Here is a 24,091-nt window from a genome sequence, read left to right as displayed (position 1 = left end):
TAAGCATAATAGCTTTGTATTATCTATGTTTCGTTGTGATATTGATGCTACTCTATCTAAGGCTTATAGTGAAAACTACAATGACAAATCTCAACATATGGTTGTGAGATACAGTATGATATGGGAGCTTATTACAAATGGGGTAATTATTGTAGTCTATATTCCGTCATACTGTAATTTGGTTGATAATTTAACAAAGAGGTTGATGAAAGATTTAGGGCACAAGTCATCAATCGGTACGTATTAAAGTTCAACTAAATCCACTTCACGTTGAAACGCATGGATTTACATTACAAGGTAAGTGTTCGGACTTGCATGAAAGTAAGGTTGACATTTCATCTATTAATAATTCATTTAAAAAATATTCGTGCAGGGACGAGACTAAAGAAATTACCTATATGAACATGAAGTTTTGTCGTTTCAAGAAATACTTAGTTTTTAGAAAAAAAAAAAAATCTTTTGAGTTCCAAATTCAACGTCTTTTCTGAAAAAATATTTTTCAATATATATATACATACGATTCTTATCTTCTAAAAAATGGATAGAGTGAAAAATATGTATAATACAATCACTTACAGAAATAAAATACAGAGTGTGAAATGCACACTCTCCAAATTTCTGGAAAACTATATGTACATGCACAAACTTCATCCAACATTTTTTGTGTTCGAATTTTCACCTAATTTTGAGTGTTATTTTATTTTATCCTTACATAAATTATGTAAAATTTGATGCTTTAACGGGATCAAAATATCGTTTAAGGATCAAGATTTTACACGATCCAAGTTCATTTTTACCCAGTAAAATTCGGCTCTCTCCGGACTTTCCTTCAATCTTATACGATTTTTTCTAATAAAAAATGTTTTAAACTAGCTCAACTATATAGCTGCTGTATGAAATAAATTTGGGATAAAAATAATTTTCTTTGATAGCAATGGTCTACGAACTTGCAATATTCCACATTGGGACCCAATATTGAAATACATAATTTAATTATGAGCCACTTGTTTTGTTAGACCCATTCAAATAATCTTACCCATCTTTCACGTCTAGACTTTTACATACAACCATAAATACTAATGTGTTGATGTACCCCAATTATTTTTTATTATAAATATTATATTATTTACATTTTTTTTATATATTTTTTTCAAATCACTTTGATATTATTCATTTGTAATAAAAAAAAAAAACATTCACGTTAAATATTTATTTTTTAGTATTCTAAAAAGAAATTTTAAACTCCTAGCATCCTCCCAAATTTATGTATATAAAGCTTCATATTCTTATTTTTGTTTAAATATAATTTAATAGATAGATAATTAAATTCAAAGCCCGGTAAGGCTTCATCATATTAAACAAAAAGAAAAAATCTAAAAGATAGCCGTTTTTTTGGCAAAATTGCCCATAACTCTCTTGTATTTTCGAAACTCAGCGTAAATTTCTCTTCTACTTTAAAAATTGCATGACGTCTCCTTATACTTTAAAAAATGTTGCATGAAACCACTTTGTAGTTTCGAAACTCAGCATAAATATCCATTTTACTTTAAAAAATTGCATGACGCTCACTTATACTTTAAAAAATATTGCATAAAACCCCCATATCATGCAAAACATATTGATAGGAAATCATCTTCTTATCACACGAGGAAAGTTTCATGGTGGTGGGGTTTCATGCAATGTTTTTTAAAGTATAAGGAGTACCATGCAATTTTTAAAGTACAGAGAGATTTTACGCTGAATTTTGAAACTACATAGGAGTTATAAGCAATTTTACATAATGTGTATATGTAATATAATAATTCTTTGAGTATCTACTACTTCATTCATAATAATAAAAATAATAATAATTATTATAATAATTAATATTATACATTTAGAATACCTAGTAGATTTTATTAATTTATTTTTGCTTTTGTGAAAAGAAAATTAATTATATGTGTTTTTTAGTATCATATCTGACCTCTTTATTATTTTACGACTTTAAGTGGACTTTATCTGAAAATAAATCTGTATGTAAGTTTTTTCTGTTAAAATAGTTCTCCGGTGTCGGACTCCTCACGTTGGCCTGCCGTTGCTGACGCGGCTGACATGTTATCGCCACGTAGATAATACGTCAGCAACACATGAATTTTTTTTTTTTTTTACAAATTTTTTTGTTAAACTATTTTTTTAGTCTCGTATATGACCTCCTTTATCGTTTTTAGGACATTTACGCGGCGATGACATGTCAGCCGTGTCAGGGCCATGTCACTAACGGCTGGCCAGCGTAGCAAGTTCGATATCGGAGGACTATTTTAGCGAAAAAATTTTACTTATGTAACTATTTTCAAATAGTGTTAAGTTGAAGTCTAATGATAAAAAAAAAAAAAAAAAAAAAATGGTCAAATATTGAGCTAAAAAATCACTTTACCCAAAAAAAAAAAAAATAATATATACAAATATTTATACCAAATATATAATCTATTCACTCAAAAAGTCAATAGTAACATATATTACTCCCTTCGTCCCACGTACTATGTCCACGTTGCCGTTTCTGTCCGTCCTATATACCATGTCACTTTATTTTTTTGAAAATGATTGCACACTTTAATCTCATTTTAAACTTTTTATTTTTTATTTTTTTAAATTTTAATTAAACTAATTAGTTATCTTAATCTTAATTTATAATTATTTATATTATAGGATAATTATTTTCACTAATACATTTTTAATTATCTACCAATTACACCACTCCTAAAATACCGTGTCTACAGTGTAGCAGATACGGTATGTGGGACGGGGTTAGTATTATTTTTTATACTACCGATCTATAAGTAAAATATAATATTTTCATAAAGAATTTTAAAGTAATACATTTGACATTCTACATATATATTAATGTGTTATTAACATGTTGAACTATATAAATATAAAATGAATATGCAAATATATATATATATATATATATATATTAAATTATGAGGTTTGTGCTATTTTATCAAAAAATTGTGGATCAAGCTTTTTATTTTGGAGCTTATCCAAATTTATATATATTAAATTATGAGGTTTGTGCTATTTTATCAAAAAATTGTGCATCAAGCTTTTTATTTTGGAGCTTATCCAAATTTATTCTTCTCCAAATTTTATTGTACCATATAATTGATAATTTCATAAGTAGTTGTTTGGTTCGTTAGGATTTAAATCTTAATTTGAATAGATTTTCAACATCAATTACATAGTTTTTTCTTTTATCTTTCTAAATTACTAAATTACATAGGAGGGAAGATCTTAAAATTTCTACAATTCCTTTTCTTAATTTTCTATTACTTATGCATAGTATATTTTTTTTTTCTTTAATCTTAAGCTTGTAAATATAATTTCTAAAATTATTTAAAAATAATAATAATAAGGGCAACCTACTAAATAAAGTAGCACAATTATAACAAGAGACTAGTATTTGATATTTCTCTAAAAAAATAGTAATGTTTTAGTATTGATTTTTAGTCTATAAATAGGTTACATTTGACGAATGTAAGAAACACACTCCAATTCCATTATATATACATAATAAAAGAAGAAGAATTGGAAGAAGAAATGGTTACTAATCTGCTCCTTATTTTCTTCATTACACTACTGTCCGTTCATTCCGATGTAATCTTAATTTCAGGAGAGGTAATTAGCTGCAGTCCCAAGGAACGGGAAGCTCTTCTGGCATTCAAAAGAGGCCTTACAGATGACAATGGTGATCTGTCAAGCTGGAGAGGTGACGACTGTTGCAATTGGGACGGAGTTGGGTGTCGCAAAACCACTGGCCATGTCATTAGTCTTTATATCTACGGCGGCAATCGCGGATTGCGAGGTCAGATCAGCGTAGCCTTACTTCAGTTACGTCATTTGAGATATCTAACTCTTTCTGGCTGTGGCTTGTTTGGGAGAATTTCTCAAAATCTTTCGAACCTCACAAACCTGGTGTACCTCGATCTCTCATTCAACTCATTATTGTTAGACGATCTCAATTGGCTCTCTAATCTCTCTTCTTTATCCCATCTTGATTTGTCTGACAACAACATCACTGATGCCAATTGGCCTCAACGAATACTGAAGGTTAGTTCATTGAAGGAGCTGCTCTTGGCATATTGTCATCTTAGTGATGGAACATATTCTGAAGAGTACTTGTTTGTGAACTCTTCTTCTTCTTCTGCATCTCTTTCATCGGCTAATCTAGGAGGTAATGATCTTACCCTTCGGACATTAGGCTGGTTATCTAACATCAGAAGTCTTGTTTACTTGAAGTTGTCGGCAAACCAATTGGATGGTGTAGTTCCTCATTCGATTAGAAATTTGACATTTCTTGAGCACCTTGATCTTTCTCATAACAAGCTTAAACGTGTAGCTCCTGGATCATTGGAAAATCTGAGTAATTTAACATTGCTCGATCTTTCTTACAATGAATTGGGACAGCCGCTTATGGAATTAACAGGGAACCTTTCTTGCAAAGCATTAGAGGAGCTCGACTTGAGATTCAATAAACTCAGTGGTTTACCACCGGATTTCGTGCAACATCGGCAGCTTGTAGAATTACATATTTCCTATAACTCCCTAGATGGAATTCTCTCTAAAACTACCTTTACAAAGCTTGACAATTTAAAATGGTTGGATTTGTCCTCCAACGATGCACTAAGCATATCCCCTTTTTGGAATCCACCTCTCAACTTGAATAACTTGTATTTAAGTAGTGTCAATGTTGGTCCGAAATTCCCACCATGGATTCAAGTTTTAGAGGATCTATGGAGACTTGGCCTGTCGTCCTGTGGCATATCGGATCAAGTGCCCAATTGGTTTTGGAATTTTTCAACTGCTCTAACTGATTTAACAATCCCCGACAACCAGATTAGTGGCACCATTCCTGATCTCTTTTCAGGACAGCTTAGATCTATAGATCTTAGATGGAATCGTTTTTATGGCCCTTTACCTGAGTTCCTAAATCATACAAGATCTTTAAAGCTCTCACATAATGAGTTTTCAGGGTCAATTTCATCGATTTGCAAATTGAGTAGTTTGGTTACGGTAGACCTTTCAGACAACCTTTTTGTAGGGATGGCTCCCAACTGCTGGGAAAACATGACCAATAACATACAATCTCTGAACTTGGGTAACAACAGTTTTTCGGGTGAAATTCCTGAATCACTTGGGCTCTTAGAGATTGTTTCGAAATTGTATTTGAATGATAATGATTTCTCTGGAAAGTTACCTTCAAGTTTAAAGCATTGCAATAATTTGGAGCTACTTGATGTAGCAGGGAATAATCTAACTGGAACTATCTCGGAATGGTTGGACGGCGCAAACTATACGTATTTGAAGTATCTAAAGTTTCGCCAGAATAAATTCTACAGCGACATTCCTCAAGAAATATGTAATCTTACTCAGATACAAGTTTTGGACTTGTCTAAAAACAATTTATCCGGAAAAGTTCCTAAGTGTCTCAATAATTTTGTTTCATTGCTTCACACCAATAGTGTGTATGGCCCATCACCAATCTACACCAGTTTTATGTACTTGGACAGTCCACATATGTTAGTTCAATGGAAAAGGAAGGAATCATTGTACGAGGGAATATTATGGCTTCTTAAGCTCATTGATTTTTCAGACAACAAATTAACTGGAAGCATTCCAAGAGAACTTTTTCAGTTGAAGGGATTGGTTTCTTTGAATCTGTCAAGAAATGCTTTGGAAGGAAACATAGCAACAGATATTGGTGATATGGAGATGCTTGAATCACTTGATCTTTCAAGAAATCACCTCTCCGGGGCAATACCGACAAGTCTGGCGCAATTAAGTTTTCTACAGATTCTTAATTTGTCGAACAACAACTTGTCGGGGAGAATTCCAACAAGCACTCAACTCCAAAGTTTCAATGAATCTTCCTATGCTGAAAATGCTCAACTTTGTGGGAGTCCTCTTCCATTGTGCCCCGGAGATGCCGTGAGCCCACCGGCCTCTAATCCCGGAGAAAGTGATGAGGAAAGGAGGAATGGTTTTATGAGTTTCTCTGTCATGCAAGACTTGTTCATATCAATGGCTCTTGGTTTCGTCTTCGGATTCTGGGGACTAATGGTGTCGTTGATGATGAAGAGATCATGGAGAATATCATATTTCATGTTCTTCGATCGTATTGGAGATTGGGCGTATGTCAAAACAGCTATTTTCTTGGCGAGTTTCCGAAGAAATTGAATTCAAAGGTAATACACATGTTACTTGTGTTCAATATTACTTAGGTGCATATTTGTTTTATTATTTTGAAATATATTGCATTTATGTTATGGAAGTTTATTTAATCCTTCTTGTGTTTAATTAACATTTATTGCTAATTATTCATTTTGCAAATGCATGTCATTCCGTGGTTTATAATGTGTAATTTCAGAGGCAAAGGATGTCATGAATGCTTCGAGGATGTGCACTTCAATGTCCATTTCTGGTGCTGGTCTTAGAGGCAAATGAGTTTCTTCTTGTGTGTATCTTTTTTAGTTTTATTTTGTTTGCTATTCCATTTCCGTTTGAACCTTGGGCAATGTATTTTATTGTGGAAATTTATTTATTTACTTTTTTTATGACGGGGAAATCGACAGCCGTTACTCGAAACTGCACACTGGATAAACCCTTTGCCGAATCTAATATCTTGCAAACTAACTCCAACAGATAAGTCACACTAGGCGAACATGTGTGGTAGGTGACCCTGAAATTGTTAGATTTTGCATATTGCTGCTGGTTGATATATGTTTAAGGCTTTGCTCATTTGTCTTGTCTTAATAAATATATTACTCCCTTTAATAAAAATATTTTATGAAATTATTATATTATTTAAATAAAAAATCAAAACAAAAGCACAAATTAACCCATCCTTGACTCATTATTTTTTTATGCGAACAACATTATATGACTCCGACATACTAGAGCACAAAACAACTCACCCCGGACGTAAATCAATTTCATCGAAGTCTTATTTTGTGTGTGCCTTTTTTATTTTAAATTCCTCAATTTATAAACATTGTTTGAGTTTGGGAATTTGTTTGGCTTTTATAATTGTTAGAAATTTTGGGGGAAAATAATGAAATTGTCTTATTGATCTTCAAAATAAGAGGTCTATATAGTCAATAGAAACAGACTCGATAGACTCAAATCTAAGCAATCTAATCTATGGATAAGATCAAATCTAAATAAAAATCTACTAATTCTAAAACCGAATATCTAAAATATCTCAACATCCTCTCAAACTCAAGTGGTATAACATAAACCAATTTGAGTTTGATAAGAAAGTTCAATATAGACGCAAAACAAAAACACAAGTAAAAATAATAGTTTACTCTCCATCGGAGCCGAAAACCAGATGACTTTCCACACCGGAGCAAAAAATGAGATGACTCCACTGGAGCCGAAAATGAGATGACTCTCCATCGGAGCGAAAAAGGAGATAACTCTCCACCTAAGCCGAAAACGAGATGACTCCACCGGAGCCGATGACTCCACTAGAGCTGAAAATAAGATGACTCCACCGGAGCCGAAAGCGAAATGGCCAAAAACGAGATAACTCCACCACAGCCTAAAATCACATGATTCCATCGGAGCAAAGAAAAAACGAGATGACTCCACCGAAGCCGAAAAAGAGATGACTCCACCAGAGCCGAAAACCACATGACTCCACCGGAGTCGAAAATGAGATAACTCCACCGGAGCCGAAAACGACATGACTCCACCGGAGCCGAAAACAAGATGACTCTCCACCGGAGTCGAAAATTAGATGACTCCACCGGAGCCGAAAACGACATGACTCCACCGGAGCTGAAAACAAGATGACTCTCTACCGGAGCCGAAAACGACATGACTCCACCGGAGCCGAAAACGACATGACTCCACCGGAGCCGAAAACAAGATGACTCTCCACCGAAGTCGAAAATTAGATGACTCCACCGGAGCCGAAAACGACATGACTCCACCGAGCTGAAAACAAGATGACTTTCCACCGGAGCCGAAAACGACATGACTCCACCGGAGCCGAAAATAAGATGACTCTCCACCGGAGTCGAAAATAAGATGACTCTCCACCGGAGCCGAAAACGACAGGACTCCACTGGAGCTGAAAACAGATAGATGCAATACCAAACAGATCGCACGCAGGCAACAACAAGCAGCGGACATATGACAGATTGTAGACAGATTTTCGGCAACAAACAAGCAAGAAAGATGGCAGATCGCACGCAAGCAATAGACAGACAGTCGACATATGGTAGATAGCAGACAGATCTCAGTAGATTTCATATGCAGATTGCAGACAAATCTGCAAATTTCAAATTGCACGCAAGACCAGACAGACAACTGGCAGACTTGCAAAGACGTGATCTCAAAATCACAAGACCTCCGGGTACAATCCAGGTTGAATATACCCGGAGAAACACGGGTCGGTAGAATATATCTACGGCATGAGAAAAATAGGGTGTGATACCATGTTAGAAATTTTGAGGAAAAATAATGAGATTGTCTTATTTATCTTCACAATAAAAGGTCTATATATATATAGGCAATACAAAACAGACTCGATAGACTCAAATTTAAGTAATCTAATTAATAGATAAGATCAAATCTAAATATAAATATAGTAAATCTAAAACCGAATATCTAAAATATCTCAACAATAATGATCTTTAAATTTGATATAAAACAACTCATTTTAAATCTACTTTAGAACTTCCGATTCAAAATAACTATAATTGCTGTATAATATAATTTTGATGACTAAGATAAAAAAAAAAAAAAAAAATTAATAGCATTGGTCTTGAAACTAGCAAGATTATACACCATTGGACCTAAGAAAGTAATTTTCTATCCAAAATTTAATTATTAATACTAATATTGGAATTCAAATGTTTGTTTGTTTATTATTGGATTTATTTACTATACAATGTCACAAGTTCCATTAAACATATAATTAAATTTCATATAAAAGATCAAACCTAACAAAAATTGCACCTAAAATTAATTTTTATTGTGTTTGATTTTATTTTTATTTTTTTAAAAAAAATCGCAATCCCCCTATTTTTATTTTTAGAAAGAAAAAAAATCATATTAAATAGTCATTTTTCTTTAAAAATCACAAGCAAATATTTATTTTTCATTAAAAAAATCACCAAAACCCGAATCGCACCTAATTGCGATTTCACACTAAAATTATTAAAATCCAAAAAAAGAAAAAAACTTTAAAACAACGATAATGTTTCTGAAAAATCTAGGGGTGTTTGGTTGTGATATTTTTTTTTTCTTCTTCTTCTTTGTTGTATTTTATGCTTTAAATTTAAATTATAGTTTGATTTGAAATTTTGTAAGAGTTAATAACGAAATATGGATAAAAAATAATAAAAAATACCATAAAGAGAACAAAATCTAAAGTTACGAAATGATACGTGTTAGAACACTGACTTGTAATCATTTTCACATAAAGAACGTAAATTATTACCTTTTTTTGGAAAAATCAGATATTAAAATGAAATAAATTGATGAATATTTGTATCCTTAGTTTGCAACAAATATTCAAATTTGATCTTAGCAACTATATTGTCGATGATGTGAATACTATTCTAATTTTACTGGGTAATGACACAACCAGACAACCTACCTACATCACCATTTATAGACACTAGGCAAATCCTATGTAATAGGTAAGACCAAGAGGGTGTCGATTGTCCGCTTATATTTTTCTTTTTCTTTTTAAGTGCTTTTGTTGGTGTCAAAATAATATGGAATTGTCTTCTTCAAATGTTCCGTTCTCCGTAGAATAGGGCGACTTTTTTTAAAAAAAAAAAATGATGTGGGAACCCGCAATCGCTATCCGAAAGTGCGCAGTGAGTAAACTCCCGGTCAAACCTAATACCCTACAAACTAAGCCCGACAGGCATCGGCAGAACCTAATATCCTTCAGAGTTGTTGCCTTTCTAAACTAAAGATGTCCTTTTTGCTAGCATATCTATAGAAAACTTTGATTGTTGGTACTGGATACGAGAACCAGGGTCTTCAACGAATATGGCCAGAAAGATCTTTGTATCCTATAGAGTTCACTTTCCGAATACAATATTTCAACCCTTACTTGCCTCGGATTACATGAAATATGTAGCGGATAATACAAAAATTCAATTTTTGACAATGAGACACTTGTTCTCTCCATATAAATTCTATCTCATTATCATTTTACATTAGACTCATATAATAAATTACATTTAAACACATAAACACATCATAAGTTATATCAAGAATACGCTAAAATTCCAATATTTATGCCGTTTGAGATGAATACTTATATTCAAGAGTAGAAGCGTCAAATATTCCACTAAATCAAATTGAGACTCCATGTACAAAATGCGCCTCAACAAAACAAATTTTTAAACAACCAAACAAAATTACCAACAAACAGTACAATTGTCTTCGAGATGATATATTTCTAGATATTAATCACCATGATAATATTAACCAAATAATTGGGAACACCGTAGCAAGAACAAAAAAATATGACACCAACCAATTAGATTTTGATCTGTGTCTAACAACAATCAATTAAATAAATATGGACATAAGAAGACAAGAACCATCAGCCCCAAATTTTCTTCTCTGCATATTAAGCCAATTTACAAATGGAGAACCCCACAACAAGAACAATACTTTCCCATTTTTTATTTTGTATTTATTTATAACAATTGAATTTATTTTTTGGTTTTTTTTTTATTTTTGTATTATATAAAATTTTATTTTCATATTATATTAAAATAAAAATAAATATTGTTGGAACCCAAAATTCGGAAGTTCCAAGACAATTCATCGATTCGTCGGTGTGGGTTCCGAAAGTACTCCAAAAAGCATGTCCGTCGTCGGATTGGAGGCGACTCCTTCGGTGGAGCCTGCACGGCTTCGAGCCTAAATGACCGATTTTGATGGATTTAATCTAAAATCTACTAAAACTCGGATAAATCTACTGGAAAACGGATAAAAACATATTGCAAGAAGTATAAAGGGAAGTAATTCGAATTAAAATGCATAAATGGAAACTAAAAACTACGAAAAAGTAAAGAAATATGCGAGTTCATCTTCTTGTGCCTGTGTGTGTTGTGTTTTTTCCTAATTTTAATCTTAAACTAGAATAACCACCTCTTCCACTAAAAGGGGAAGTTCAAATTATTCCTTTACCTCTTTCAACCGCCAGGTAACCTCCTTCCATCAGCTTCTAACCGCTTCCATTGCCTCTGGACCGGTATCCATTCGTTTTGAAATCTTCCGGTGTTTATGGACCGGATTCCATTTGCTCTGAACTTCTTCCATTACCTCCGGATCAGACCTGCAACTTAACCTGACTTGCCTCCATCATACTCCTAGCTGGTCTACAGGGATATGTCCCCAACAACCTCGACTTACATGGAATCCTCCTTCTTCTTTCTTTTGCTTTGACTCATAGAACCTTCCATATAGGACATGTAGGTGTCAAGTCTTCCATTAATGTTACGAAGTTGCTAACCCAGGGTTAATGGAGCTTGTTGTCTAAAGGTCTGTGGAAGCTACAACCTCTTGCTCTGGGTGAACCGGTGTTTCAATTCCAGTGTTTCCTGCACCTATGTTCAGACCTGAGCTCCGATTCTGATTTTCCATGGTGATCACCTTACTACTACGAAGTTGCATATACGAACCTGACTTGGTCCCACTTGGCGTGCCAATTGTTGGAACTTGAAATTCGGAAGTTCCAAAATAATTCGTCGATGTCGTCGGTGTGGGTTCCGGAAGTACTCCAAAGAGCCTGTCCGTCGTCGGATTGGAGGCGACTCCTTCGGTGGAGCCTGCACGGCTTCGAGCCTAAATGACCGATTTTGATGGATTTAATCTAAAATCTACTAAAACTCGGATAAATCTACTGGAATGCAGATAAAAACATATTGCAAGAAGCATAAAGGAAAGTAATTCGAATTAAAATGCATAAATGGAAACTAAAAACTACGAAAAAGTAAAGAAATATGCGAGTTCATCTTCTTGTGCGTGTGTGTGTTGTGTTTTTTCCTAATTTTAATCCTAAGCTAGAATAACCATCTCTTCCACTAAAATGGGCAGTTCTAATTATTCACGCACCTCTCTCAACCACCATGTAATCTCCTTCCATCAGCTCCCAACCGCTTCCATTGCCTCTGGACCGGGTTTCATTTGCTCTGAACTTCTTCCATTGTTTCCGGATCAGATCTGAAACTTACCCTAACTTGCTTTCATCATACTCCTAGCCGGTCTACGAGGATATGTCCCCAACAACCTCGAGTTACATAGAATCCTCCTTCTTTTTTCTTTTGTTTTGACCCATAGAACCTTCCATGTAAGACATGTAGGTGCCAGGGTCTTCCATTAATGTTACGAAGTTGCCAACCCATGGTTGATAGAGCTTGTTGTCTAAAGGCCTATTGAAGCTACACTCTCTTGCTCTGTGGAAGCGCTGCAGCGGAAGCTGTTGCCTTCAGCGTTGAGTCATTTGGACTTGAGATCCAACAAATATATATGTAACATTTTGTTGAGGTAGAAGAAAGAGATGATGACGTAAAAGTAGAGTGAACCTTTTACTTCGTTTATTTAATGCGGATGGTCTTACGCATTTGCCTGTGTGTGTCAGTCGTCTTAACGTTTCATTCGTCCTTTTATGGTGATCTGGATTTATGCTCAATTTCAACACACATAACAACACCTAATGTGAATGCAGAATTGATGCTGCTTCTTCAATTAAATTTGTATAAAGATTGTCCTATGTGGAATCATTATTAATGTCTTTCCGACAAGAAATCGAATATTTTTGTTTGTCCGAATCAACATAAAAGTCTACTTGATGCATATCTTGTTGGGGGCTGATAAAGAATAACATGTTTTCATTTTTACAGATGAAACAGACCTGAAGTAAAGTATTTTCTCTAACGGTCGATGCAAATGCTACATGTACCTTAATAGAATATTAAGTACTATCAATATTTAACCTTCATGAAAAAAATTTACTAATTCGGAATAAATTATATTATGTGATATAAATGAATAAAATATGAGGGTACTATAACTAGTATTCCAGCTTTGCAATTACTCAACAATAAAATTTGTTTCCCTGTTAAAACTTGGGCAAATCGACTAGTGCCGAGCACATATAGATTTGTTTTAAAACTTTCTCCAAAAGGTCTCGTACTAGTAGAATTGATATAAAACTCATAACTTATAAAATGTGAGTTCTTCTTTTAATATTTCAATATGGAATTTGACTTTGTACCCCAATATTCCCTTACCAAATTTTAAAAAGCACCGATGTAAGAACAAAACTACACTCTCTAAATAGCCTACAGTAACAATAACATGTTGTCATGACTCGTACCATCCCACAGCCACGGTGAAGTCACACCCTTGGAGACGAACGTCGTTTTATCTTTGGACACTGGATGTACTACCGGAGTGTATTCATTTTACGAAGAGAGGTTTTATCTCCGACTAGACATAATTATCGGATCATTTTTCTGATAATTGTTTTAATATTGTAGCGGTATAATAATTTTCTAACAAATACAATTATATAAATTATGTAGTGGAATGGATCCAGGTTTCTCTAAGATGGAGTCATATAATCCTATGACTGGAATGAAATCATTACTGTTCACTCCAATTTCGAAAGCTTCAGCTAATTAACGAGCCGGCCGATCTTGAAGAACTGGTCCTGGAAAATGTTTTCGCTTGTATCACTGCATACAATTATTATAACGAACTAGAGGATAATACTATTCACGAACTGCAAAGGACGAACATCGCCAATGTAGTTCTTGCTTTAATGTGTATTGGCATGAAGAAAATTAGGGTTAAAGTCACGGAAAAACATACGGAACATAACATAGCAACAAAAGTTGCATCAAAACAAATCTGTAATTAATAAATAAACAGAAACAATCAACAACAATGTTAATATTAATAGACAACAGAACAGGTGAGGAATCAAAACATTAATGCAGCTCAAGAAAGGGTTGGAGGAGGGGATGAAGTGAGGGATGCTCCAACTCCAAAGACTCCCACCAGTCCTTCTCTGATCTCCGAATTCGGATTTGAAACTTCTGAGAGGCAGGTGGAAGAGGAGAATCATAACTATAATCACACTTTGCTGCTTCTCCAAATAGCAATGGTAGCTTCTTCACTTGTGTGCATCCTTTTATCGAGATTTCTTGAGTGGAACTGCAGAGCAGTGTCGAGTTGCAGATGCTCTTCAATTTTGGGAGCTGCTTGAGATGTAGTTCCTTCAATTTTGGGAGATGGAGTCTTTGAGATGATGATGATGCACGATTTCCAGCTTCAAATATCTCTTCTATTTCTTCACATCTTTCGACACTCATCACTTCAAGGCTTTGTAAACCCCCCAAGAGTGATAGTGGCAACCCCAGGTTCTTCATCTTGTTGCATTCATGAATATACAGCTCCTGAAGAGACGACAACAATGGTGGAGATGCACTTCGAAACATCACCACGCCCATCAGATCAGGCAACTTCTCCAACTTCATAAATTCCAAATTTTGCAATGGAAGATCTAATGGAAACTTCTCCTCCAATTTCAAAATACACTCTATCCCTTCGCATTCGTATATTGTTAAAAGTTTGCATGATTTGATATCGATACTTAATCCTTGAATGTCATCGATCAAACATTTGCTTAGTCCCTCGCACTTTCCAAATCCAACGCCTTTTATGTCGTGTGGCCATGCAAGAACTTCTCTTCTCCCTTTTCCATTTAGCCTCATCCCATTCACAACCACTTCATTATCACCATATGGTGTTCTTTGCGGCTGGCCTAGAAATTCTCCCACAACAACACCATAAGATCGATTGTACTCCTTGAATTTTGGTAGGCATACCATCAATCGACCAAAATCATCCGCATCTTTTACTCGTCCTTCAAACTCCTCGAGCTGTTCTAACTTCTCAATTTCTTTCATTGGTGCTTCAATATGAAATGGAAGATGGAGGCATTGAAGTTTTCGGAAATTCAGCAATATATTGCTTGGTAATATCTTCAAGTTTTTGGCAGAAATCTTCAAGCATTCGAGATTGACTAGTTTTCGCATTCCTAGAGGCAATTCATTGATTCGAGTCCCTGAAATGTCCAACTCTCTTAGCTCTTCGAGATTTCCCAAGTCCGGAATATATTTAAGATTGTTGCAACCCCTTAGGAGAAGGGATCTCATGCTCCTCAAATTCGATAAAGAATCCGGTAATGCTTTAATTGCAGTCTTATTCAAATTAAGAACATGTAAACCATGCATCTTCAAGATAAATGAAGCCGGTATACGCCCAAAAAGCAAATTGTACTGCAAGAGCAATGTTGAGAGCTTGGGACATTTTGGAGACAATCCGGGAGGTATATGTTCGATGTCATTCCTCATCAAAGAAACCTTCTCGAGATCTCTACTCCATTCTTCTCCCTCAACCACGAAACTTCGCCTGTCGATTCTCAAATATTTATTCTTTGTGATCTTTAATGCCATGGCTCTCACTAAATCGTGCATCTTCACCCACCACATTCCATCACTCTCTAACAAACACACATTCACTAGTTTATTCAATATGACATGACCCCAATCCACCCTTTCTCTTCTACTACTCCTTTTACTCAACAACCCCTCTGAAACGAGTAGCTCGATCAATTCTTCTTTACTTATTTCTGAATCTTCGGGATACAAACAACAATTCAAGAAACAATGTTGTAGAATTGTAAATCCATTAAACTTCTCTTCTCCCTGATCCAACCGATCGAAACTATACTTGAGTATTTTGAAAACTCCATCATCAGCTCCATCTTCTCTCAGAATTGATTCTTTTAGGTCTTTCACTGCAATTCTCCACTCTCGAATGCCCGACTTACCCTTCATACTTCCGGCTGCTGTGATTATTCCCAATGGCAATCCGTCGCACTGCTCTGCCATAAGCTTTACAAGCTCTTGTACTTGGGAAGTTAGCGTAATCCCTTCACCAAGAGTTTTTGTAAATAAACTCAAAGCTTCACTCTTATTGAGTGTTACCAATGGAATAACTTGTTGACAACCAATTTGATGACACACTTCCGACGAACGGGATGTTATGATTAGTCTACACTCCGAAAAAGAAAGTGGATCTCCAATCTTTTCGAGATTGAATTTTTCCCATACATCATCAAATATCAACAAAACTTTCCCTTTTCTTGATAGTACTCGATTCAGCATCGCAGCTCTTTTGTCTTCATTCGGCTCCTCCGAAATATCTAGATGCATTGCCTTGGCAACTTCATCCTGCAAGTTTTTAATCCTGAATATCTGAGATACTGTTACCCAAATAACAACATGTTGAGCTCCTTGAACAAATCGATTGTAAATGTGCTTCGTCAGTGTTGTCTTACCGACTCCGCCCATGCCATGAATCCCAATGCTTGACACTCCATCATTCACTAACAAATTCCAAATCCTCTCGAAGTTCTCCTCAAACTTTTTGCCCACCATCTTCTTTGTCAAGAGCGGAACTTGCTCGGGTTCACATGCATAAAGCAGTTCACCAAAATGTCGACTCTGCTCAACTAATCCCTCTACTCTTATACTCAACTTCTGGGCTTGATCTCCCCTAAAGAACCAACTAGTGAATTCATCAGAATTCATAGAAACCCTAAATTCTGTGAATTCCATTTCAAGTTTCTGCACCTCTGCCAACCAGCTCTCAACTTCACGCTTCCTTTTCTTCACACCTGATTGCTCACCATTCTTGACCTCCTTCTCAACATCAAATGCTTTATCACTCAACGATTTCAAGTTCCTTTGTAGAGATTCTAATATTATATTGTAGTTTGTCATCGCCATCACAGTGCCTTGTGCATAATCTGCCAGTTTCTCCCCCATCTTGAAAAGAAAAGGTCCTGCAATTGTCCAAAGCATTTTGCTATCTGCATTCAACACAACAGACATAAAGTACCTTCGTAGAAACGCATGCTCATTCAATAGAAATCTTATGTGGATCTTGTATATAATAATTTCCAACAAAGTTGTTTTGAATTCCTTGATAATAATCCTAAATTATTGAAAATGCACGTTAATCAAATATTATGGGAGATAAGGGTGAGAAAGAAATTTCGGTCCAAAATTGTGTGGGTTTTTGTTTCATTTTCGAGCAGAAATTTTTAGGAAGTTATCCAATCAATAGGTGTGATTTCCAATCTGATCTATGTAGATCGGAATTTTACAGAACATGGTAATTTTTTTGGGTTCCTTCACTTGATCATTTTTTTTTTAAGTTATGTTTTTAGTTTGATAATTCATTTTAATAATAATTTAGATATGACATTTGAATAATATAAAAATTATAAAATTTTAAATAATAATAATAATAGAAAAAAAAAATCAGATAAACACAAATTAAATCATAATAATTAAATATAAAAAATAAAATACATAAACACATAAACATATTGCATTTTTTTAATTTTATTTTTCATTATCTCTCTCTATATAGCAAGAGAAATTAATCTAGATAATAGAATCAATTGTCTCTATCAAATATGAAAAATAAAGACATTTCTATTTTTCTATGCCAAACACCACCTAAAATATGATCGTAAATCACATGTTATTCTTTCTTTCTATTTACATTCCAACACATATGACTATTTTAATTAAATATGTAAAAAAATGAAATTAGTAATTAAATAAATGAATAAATGAATATTAGTAAATTATTATGATTTTTTTTAAATATATATTTTTATATTATAAATATAATTTTAAAAAATATTATTATCACATAAACATGTATTATGGTCGTCTTTTCTTTTCAATTATCGAATATACTATATTAATATTACGATAACGATGAAATAGATATTTAAATATATATTTTTTTTGAACTGTTAATTTATATTTATTTATTTATTTTAGTATTTTTTTCAAAAATCGTAAATTATATTTTTTATTTTATTTATATACGTATTTACTTTTTATGTAAAAAAGTTATATAAATAATAATAATAACTAATAAAAATATATAAAACTAATTTGATATATTGAATGATAATATAATACTAAAATTATAAAATTAAAATTAATAATCTAGAATACAGTAGTATTACAGATGTTACAATACTTCTATATTATTAATACTTATATATTATTTATTAATATTAAATATTATTTTATTAATAATTATTTATTATATTTATAAAAAAATTTGTTTGATATAAATTTATATAATTAATATATATTCATAAAAAAATTATTTTATAATTCTACAAAATCCATATAAATCCATATAAAATTCAATCAAATCCGTAGAAATCCATCTAAATCAATTACTAGAATCCATCAAACTCAATGTAAACTCTGTGGATTTTATAAATTCACGTAAATCCATAGACTTTTTAAAATAAAAAAAAATCCATTAAAATCTCAATTGAATAGACCCTTTTAGATCAATATATATATATATTTAATATTAACATATTTGGTACATAACACAGAGTTTAGATATCATAAAATAATGTCATGTCATTAGATATCTAATATAAGCATTCAGCATGGTGCTGAAAATAAAAATAAAAATAAAAATGGATCACCTGTAGGAATCGTAACGGTTAAAGGGATCACCGGGAATGGAAGCTTAGGCCGAAATAGATCTAAAAACGAGAATATGAAGCAACAACAAATACAATAATGGAGTAGTAAAAGATGAAGAAGAAATAACAAAACAAAAAATGCGTCTCAACTTTAATTATCGATGACTTTAGTCACTAATATATACAAAAATATTTCAGTCAACAATTATATACATAATTTATTAATTTAAGTCACTAGCATTAGCCACACATTGATTTATTCAAGATGTGATCACTGTATTATACTTTTTTCTACTCAAGTCAAAATTATCTATTTTGGTGTTTTCGTCTTTTCCTTGAAAAAGTATGTATATATATATTTAAAATAAAAATATATCTCACTTAAATATTAAAATACTTTTACTTTTTTTTTTTATTATTCTTTCAATACCATTAATATCCAAGATAATAAAAATAAAAACTTTACACCTGCATATCTTTAAAAATTAATATAAATAAATCCACTTGTAAAGATCAAATAAGTATCTTTTACAAGAATGAAAGGAATATCCTATACCAAAATATTACCACATCTGTCCAGTTCTAAGGTCGATATTTACATTTTTCATATTAATTTTTAAATATTAAATATTATATCAAAATATAACACAAATTAAGAAAAAATGACAAAATATTTCTATTAGTGTCGTATAATACTAATACAAAGATATTTGTATAAAAAATTATACAAATATAAAAATATTTTTAATATTAAATACAATGACCCAAAAATAAATGTATCGTTAAAGACAAACGAAAGAGAGTACTTTTCTTTATTATTATATTGAACTATATGTTTACTTAAAAATAAGAACAAAAATAAAAACAATATATACTCCCTCCGTCCAGTTAAAAAGTATATATGTTTCTATTTTGGGACGTCCAATTACAAAGTAACCATTTAATTAAATACTCCATTTTTTTTATATAAATATCTCTACTTTACATCACATCATTACTTTTATACCAAAAAAGTAAAGGCAAAAATATTATTTCACTACTTTTACCTACCCATTATAATTAAAATTCTATTATTCCTTAATCTCCGCGCAAAAGTAAATGTATACTTATTTTATGGACGGAGGGATTATATACTAAGTAAATACACCTTCAATATTTGTAATTGCTAAATAAGATATATAGTACAATAATTAAATATTGTCCACTAGTGCGGTATGATGTGTAATGACACTAAAGTTACTGGTTTAAATCTTATCATAAACCTCACCAACGTTTTACAGGTTGAATGTTAGAATATTTAAAATTCATTATTTTATTTCCACTATTCGACCTATATAATACTTCTTCCGTCCTACGTAATTTGTCATTATTTTTTATTTTCGTCCGTCTCATATAATTTGTCATTTTCTTTTTTGGAAATATAATTATACACTTTAATTATATTTTAAACTTTAAATTTTATTATTTTTTTTATCTAAATTAACGTGTTTAGTTATCTTAATCTTAATTTATAATTATTTTTATACAATAATTATTTTTACTAATACACTTCTTAATTACTTACTAATCATATTTTACCTAAATTCTCGTATCTACAGTAGCACACCCAAATTCCTTAGAGCGGAGGGAGTACATATTGCTTGGCAGCAAATTTTGTGTTGATCCGACCAACTCCGTATGATACTTATTTGATGAAATCAGCATATATTATATTGGTTACCAACATATACTAATAAATTAGTACAATATATATGTTATAAGATAAAATATAAATATATTGAGATATATATAAATATATGTTAGATTATTTATTGCCCATGTTGTGTTTGATAGTTCAAAAGTAATCTCAATATGACTATCAACATCCATGTTTCAAGTAATTTATTTTATTTCAACTATTTGATGTTTAATAGTTCAAAAGTAATCTCAATATGACTATCAACATCTATGTTTCAAATAATTTATTTTATTTCAACTATTTGATATATAATGCATATTGCTTTAATAATTCAAAAGTAGCCTCCATCTTACTATCAACATTCATTTCTTAAGTAATTTAAACTACTTTCTTTTACTTACACAATTCGAATTAGTGTTTAATTGTTCAAATTAGTTTCAATTTAACTATCAACTACTCCCTCCTCCTATATTATATATAGGACGTGTTGCTGTAAATACGAGAATTTAGGTAAAATATAATTAGTAAGTAATTAAAAAGTGTATTATTAAAAATAATTATTCTATAGTAAAAATAATTGTAAATTAAGATTAAGATAACTAAATAGTTTAATTAAAATTAAAGAAATTATAAAATTTAAAATTTAAAATGAGATTAAAGTGTATAATTATATTTTCAAAAATGAAATGGACAAATTATGTAGGTCGGATGGAGTAATATTTAACATACTTTATTTTATTTTCTCTATTCAATCTGATGCATATTGCGTGGCACTGGGGCAAACCTTCCCCAAGAGAGAGAGGATAATCTTCAATTTTATTACTCCCCCTCTCTCTCTCTCTCCCCAAGTGAAAGGAGTGGCGTTTGCTTTTTGCACGTAGATTTTTTTAATATTAATATTATATTGAATTGTAGTAAAAAAAAAACAAAAATACCTCTATTATAGTGTAATATAAAAGTAATGATATTTGTGTAATATATTGTAAGTTGGAAGGATATTTATTATATTAGGTAAATAGTACAATTATTAAATTAGGAAATGATAACCTTGTTTGGAGACAAACAAAAATAAAAAAATGACAACCTTTCAATTAGACGAAGGGTATATTTTTTTTAATCGGAAAAATCAAATTTTAATTTTAATTAGTTTTCGATTTATAACAATTGAAATTAAACTCGAATCAAATTTTTTCAAAATCAAATAAATCGAACCAAACTAATTCGATTTAAAACTGAAGAAATTAAATTTTTATTTATTAATATTTATTTTACATATACAATCAAATACAAATAATCAAAATTATAACTCCCTCCATCCCAAAACTATAGCCTGAGTAATATTTGACACGAGATTTAAGGAATATTGATATTATATTTGTAGTGTGTAAAAAGTATAGATAAAAGACTTTTTTGTCCTTGTGAGTGTATTAGTGTAAAAAATAGTAACAATTATGTAATAATAATGAAAAAATAAAGGTGGTTTTATAATGATATGATTATTTATATAAATTAGACTATTATTTTAAAACGAATAAAAATAATAAATAAGATTATTATATTAGAACGGAGGAATAATATATTATTTATTAATATATATATTATTATTTCTTTTTTCGGTTAGTGAACAAAAAACCCCTCATTTGGGCTGGATCCAGGCAGGCCGAAGCACAGGTCTTCAGGAGGTTTCAATATTTGCAGCGGTGTAGCGCCACGCCACGTGGACCAGTGGTAAGAGGAGGGAATTCAGGTTTGCTTCAAAAAAAAAAAAATGACAAAGTCAAATATTGTTTTAAAGATCTAGTTTGAAAAGAGTTTTGAAAACTATTATATTTATAAAAGTGTAAGTATTTTCAAAACTCTTAAATATAAAAATATAAAAATTTTAAGAATATTTAAAATATTAAAAATATGAGTTTTCAAAATTTTTATTTTTACTTTATCTTTCAGTAACATAAATTTTTTTAATTTAAAATAGTTCTAGAAACTGTTGTATTTTTAATTATAGGAGTTTTGAGAAATCCTACACTTTTAATTTTAATTTTAATTTGGGTAAATTATATAACACTTTCTTGTATTTTTAATAAAAATGCACAAAACATTCGGTATTTTATTTATTACGTGAAATCCTCTTGTGTTTAATTTAAAATTTGTACAAAACACTCGACTTACCCAAATTTCTAAATAAAAACCTAAATTATGCAAGTTTTATACAAATAAAATACCTAAAATATCTTAAATAATTTTTTTGAATAAAATAAATAAATGAATAATTGATCAATTATTTATTTTTATATTAATGAATTATTTATATATTTATTTTATTTAAAAAATATTTAAAATATTTTATCGTTTTTATTTGTATAAAACTTGTATTATTGAGTTCATATTTACAATCAAATATCAGTTTTGGGTGAAAATGGTGTTTCGCGCAAATTTTATATATTAATACAAGGAAGTTTGACGCAATAAATAAAATTAGAACTATTTTATGCATTTTAACTAAAATAACAACGGATTTTTATATAATTTACCCTTTAAACTTTTTAAAATAATTTTGTTGTATTTCAAATATTTGTATGTGACATGTCTTTCATTTCTTAAGTAAAATTTCTTTTAAAAAAAATCCTATGTCGAGGTATTATTTTTTTGACTAAATTATTTTATACTCTTTATACAGTATTTTGTTTTATATTGTTAGTAAGCTTTTTATTTATATATATATAATGTATATTTTTTATTTGATTACAATATTATTTTTATATGATATTTATTTTGACATTAGTTTTAATAAGTTAGTTGATTAGTGTTTGTGCATTGTATTTTGTAATATTTTATTGTTTATTTTGATATTATTTCTAAGTTTATATTTATTGTATTATTTAAATGTATAATGCATTTATGTGGATTTTTTATAATATTACTTTTATATATTGCTTATTTTGGTATTAATTGTTTATTTTATATACAATATGAAACAATATATTGTCTACAAATAATATAAAATAAAATATTATATAAAACTATAAAATAATTTAGTAAAAAAGATAATACTTGGAAAATGGATATTTGAAGAAAAAATTTGCTTAAAAAACAAACACATCATACAAAAAACTTGGAATACGGTCGTTTAAGAATTAAAATTTAAAGGCATAGAAGTTATCAAAACTCCTATAATAAAAATATATAAGGTTTTCATAAGCACTTTATATGAAAAAGTTTTCAAAATTCCTAAATTACCAATTATAGGAGTTTTGAAAAATCTTATAATTGTCTAGTTGGAAGAGAAAATAAAAAATTTTGAAAATCCCTATATTTAATATTTCGGGTGTTTTCAAAACTTCTATTATTTTGCATATAGTAATTTTGAAAACTCCTATAATTTATAAATATAGTAGTTTTGAAAACTTGTTTAAGGGCTAGATTTTTAAATTATACTTTGACTTTGACGATTATTTTAAAAAGCCAATGTAATTAAAACATTTCAAATGTCAGCAATATATTGTCTATATATATATAATGTATGTGTAAAAGTCTGTGAAATCAAACATTTTTTTCACTTCATGAGCGCAATTCAAATTTCTTAAATTTTCTTTTAAGTTTTAGATGTGTATCATTGTCAAAGTTGAGTTGGTAAACGCTTATCCATTAGTATTTGTTATATTAGAAAATTTAGATATTCAATTTACGCAACGATTTGAGAAAATCAATCAGAAAATGGATGAAAGGTCCCCTGAGGACACTGCAGAAAGCTTCTAGAAAGAATATTTCGTACCTGTGGAAAATATGAT

General features: G+C 31.0%; 2 protein-coding genes across 2 annotated transcripts; one reads left to right on the top strand and one right to left on the bottom strand.

Moving 5' to 3' along the window:
* The first annotated feature begins 279 nt into the window (after positions 1-279).
* LOC127247357 (receptor-like protein EIX1) lies at positions 280-6,590 on the top strand. The gene is made up of 4 exons (XM_051269190.1): positions 280-297; positions 3,498-3,579; positions 3,650-6,221; positions 6,404-6,590. The coding sequence occupies exons 1-3, from the start codon at positions 280-282 to the stop codon at positions 6,211-6,213; spliced, it is 2,664 nt and encodes an 887-aa protein (XP_051125147.1). The 3' UTR covers positions 6,214-6,221; positions 6,404-6,590.
* Positions 6,591-14,006: 7,416 nt separating this feature from the next.
* Positions 14,007-18,719, bottom strand: LOC127247356 (probable disease resistance protein At4g27220). The gene is made up of 2 exons (XM_051269189.1): positions 18,626-18,719; positions 14,007-16,963 (listed from the first exon to the last, which is right to left on the bottom strand). Exon 2 carries the CDS (start codon positions 16,953-16,955, stop codon positions 14,013-14,015), a length of 2,943 nt encoding a protein of 980 aa, XP_051125146.1. The 5' UTR covers positions 16,956-16,963; positions 18,626-18,719; the 3' UTR covers positions 14,007-14,012.
* Positions 18,720-24,091: the final 5,372 nt, after the last annotated feature.

Source organism: Andrographis paniculata, unplaced genomic scaffold (genome assembly GCF_009805555.1).
Source record: "Andrographis paniculata isolate CXL003 unplaced genomic scaffold, ASM980555v1 Contig32END, whole genome shotgun sequence".
Classification (NCBI taxonomy): domain Eukaryota; kingdom Viridiplantae; phylum Streptophyta; class Magnoliopsida; order Lamiales; family Acanthaceae; genus Andrographis; species Andrographis paniculata.
This window is presented reverse-complemented; position numbering and strand designations above follow the sequence as displayed.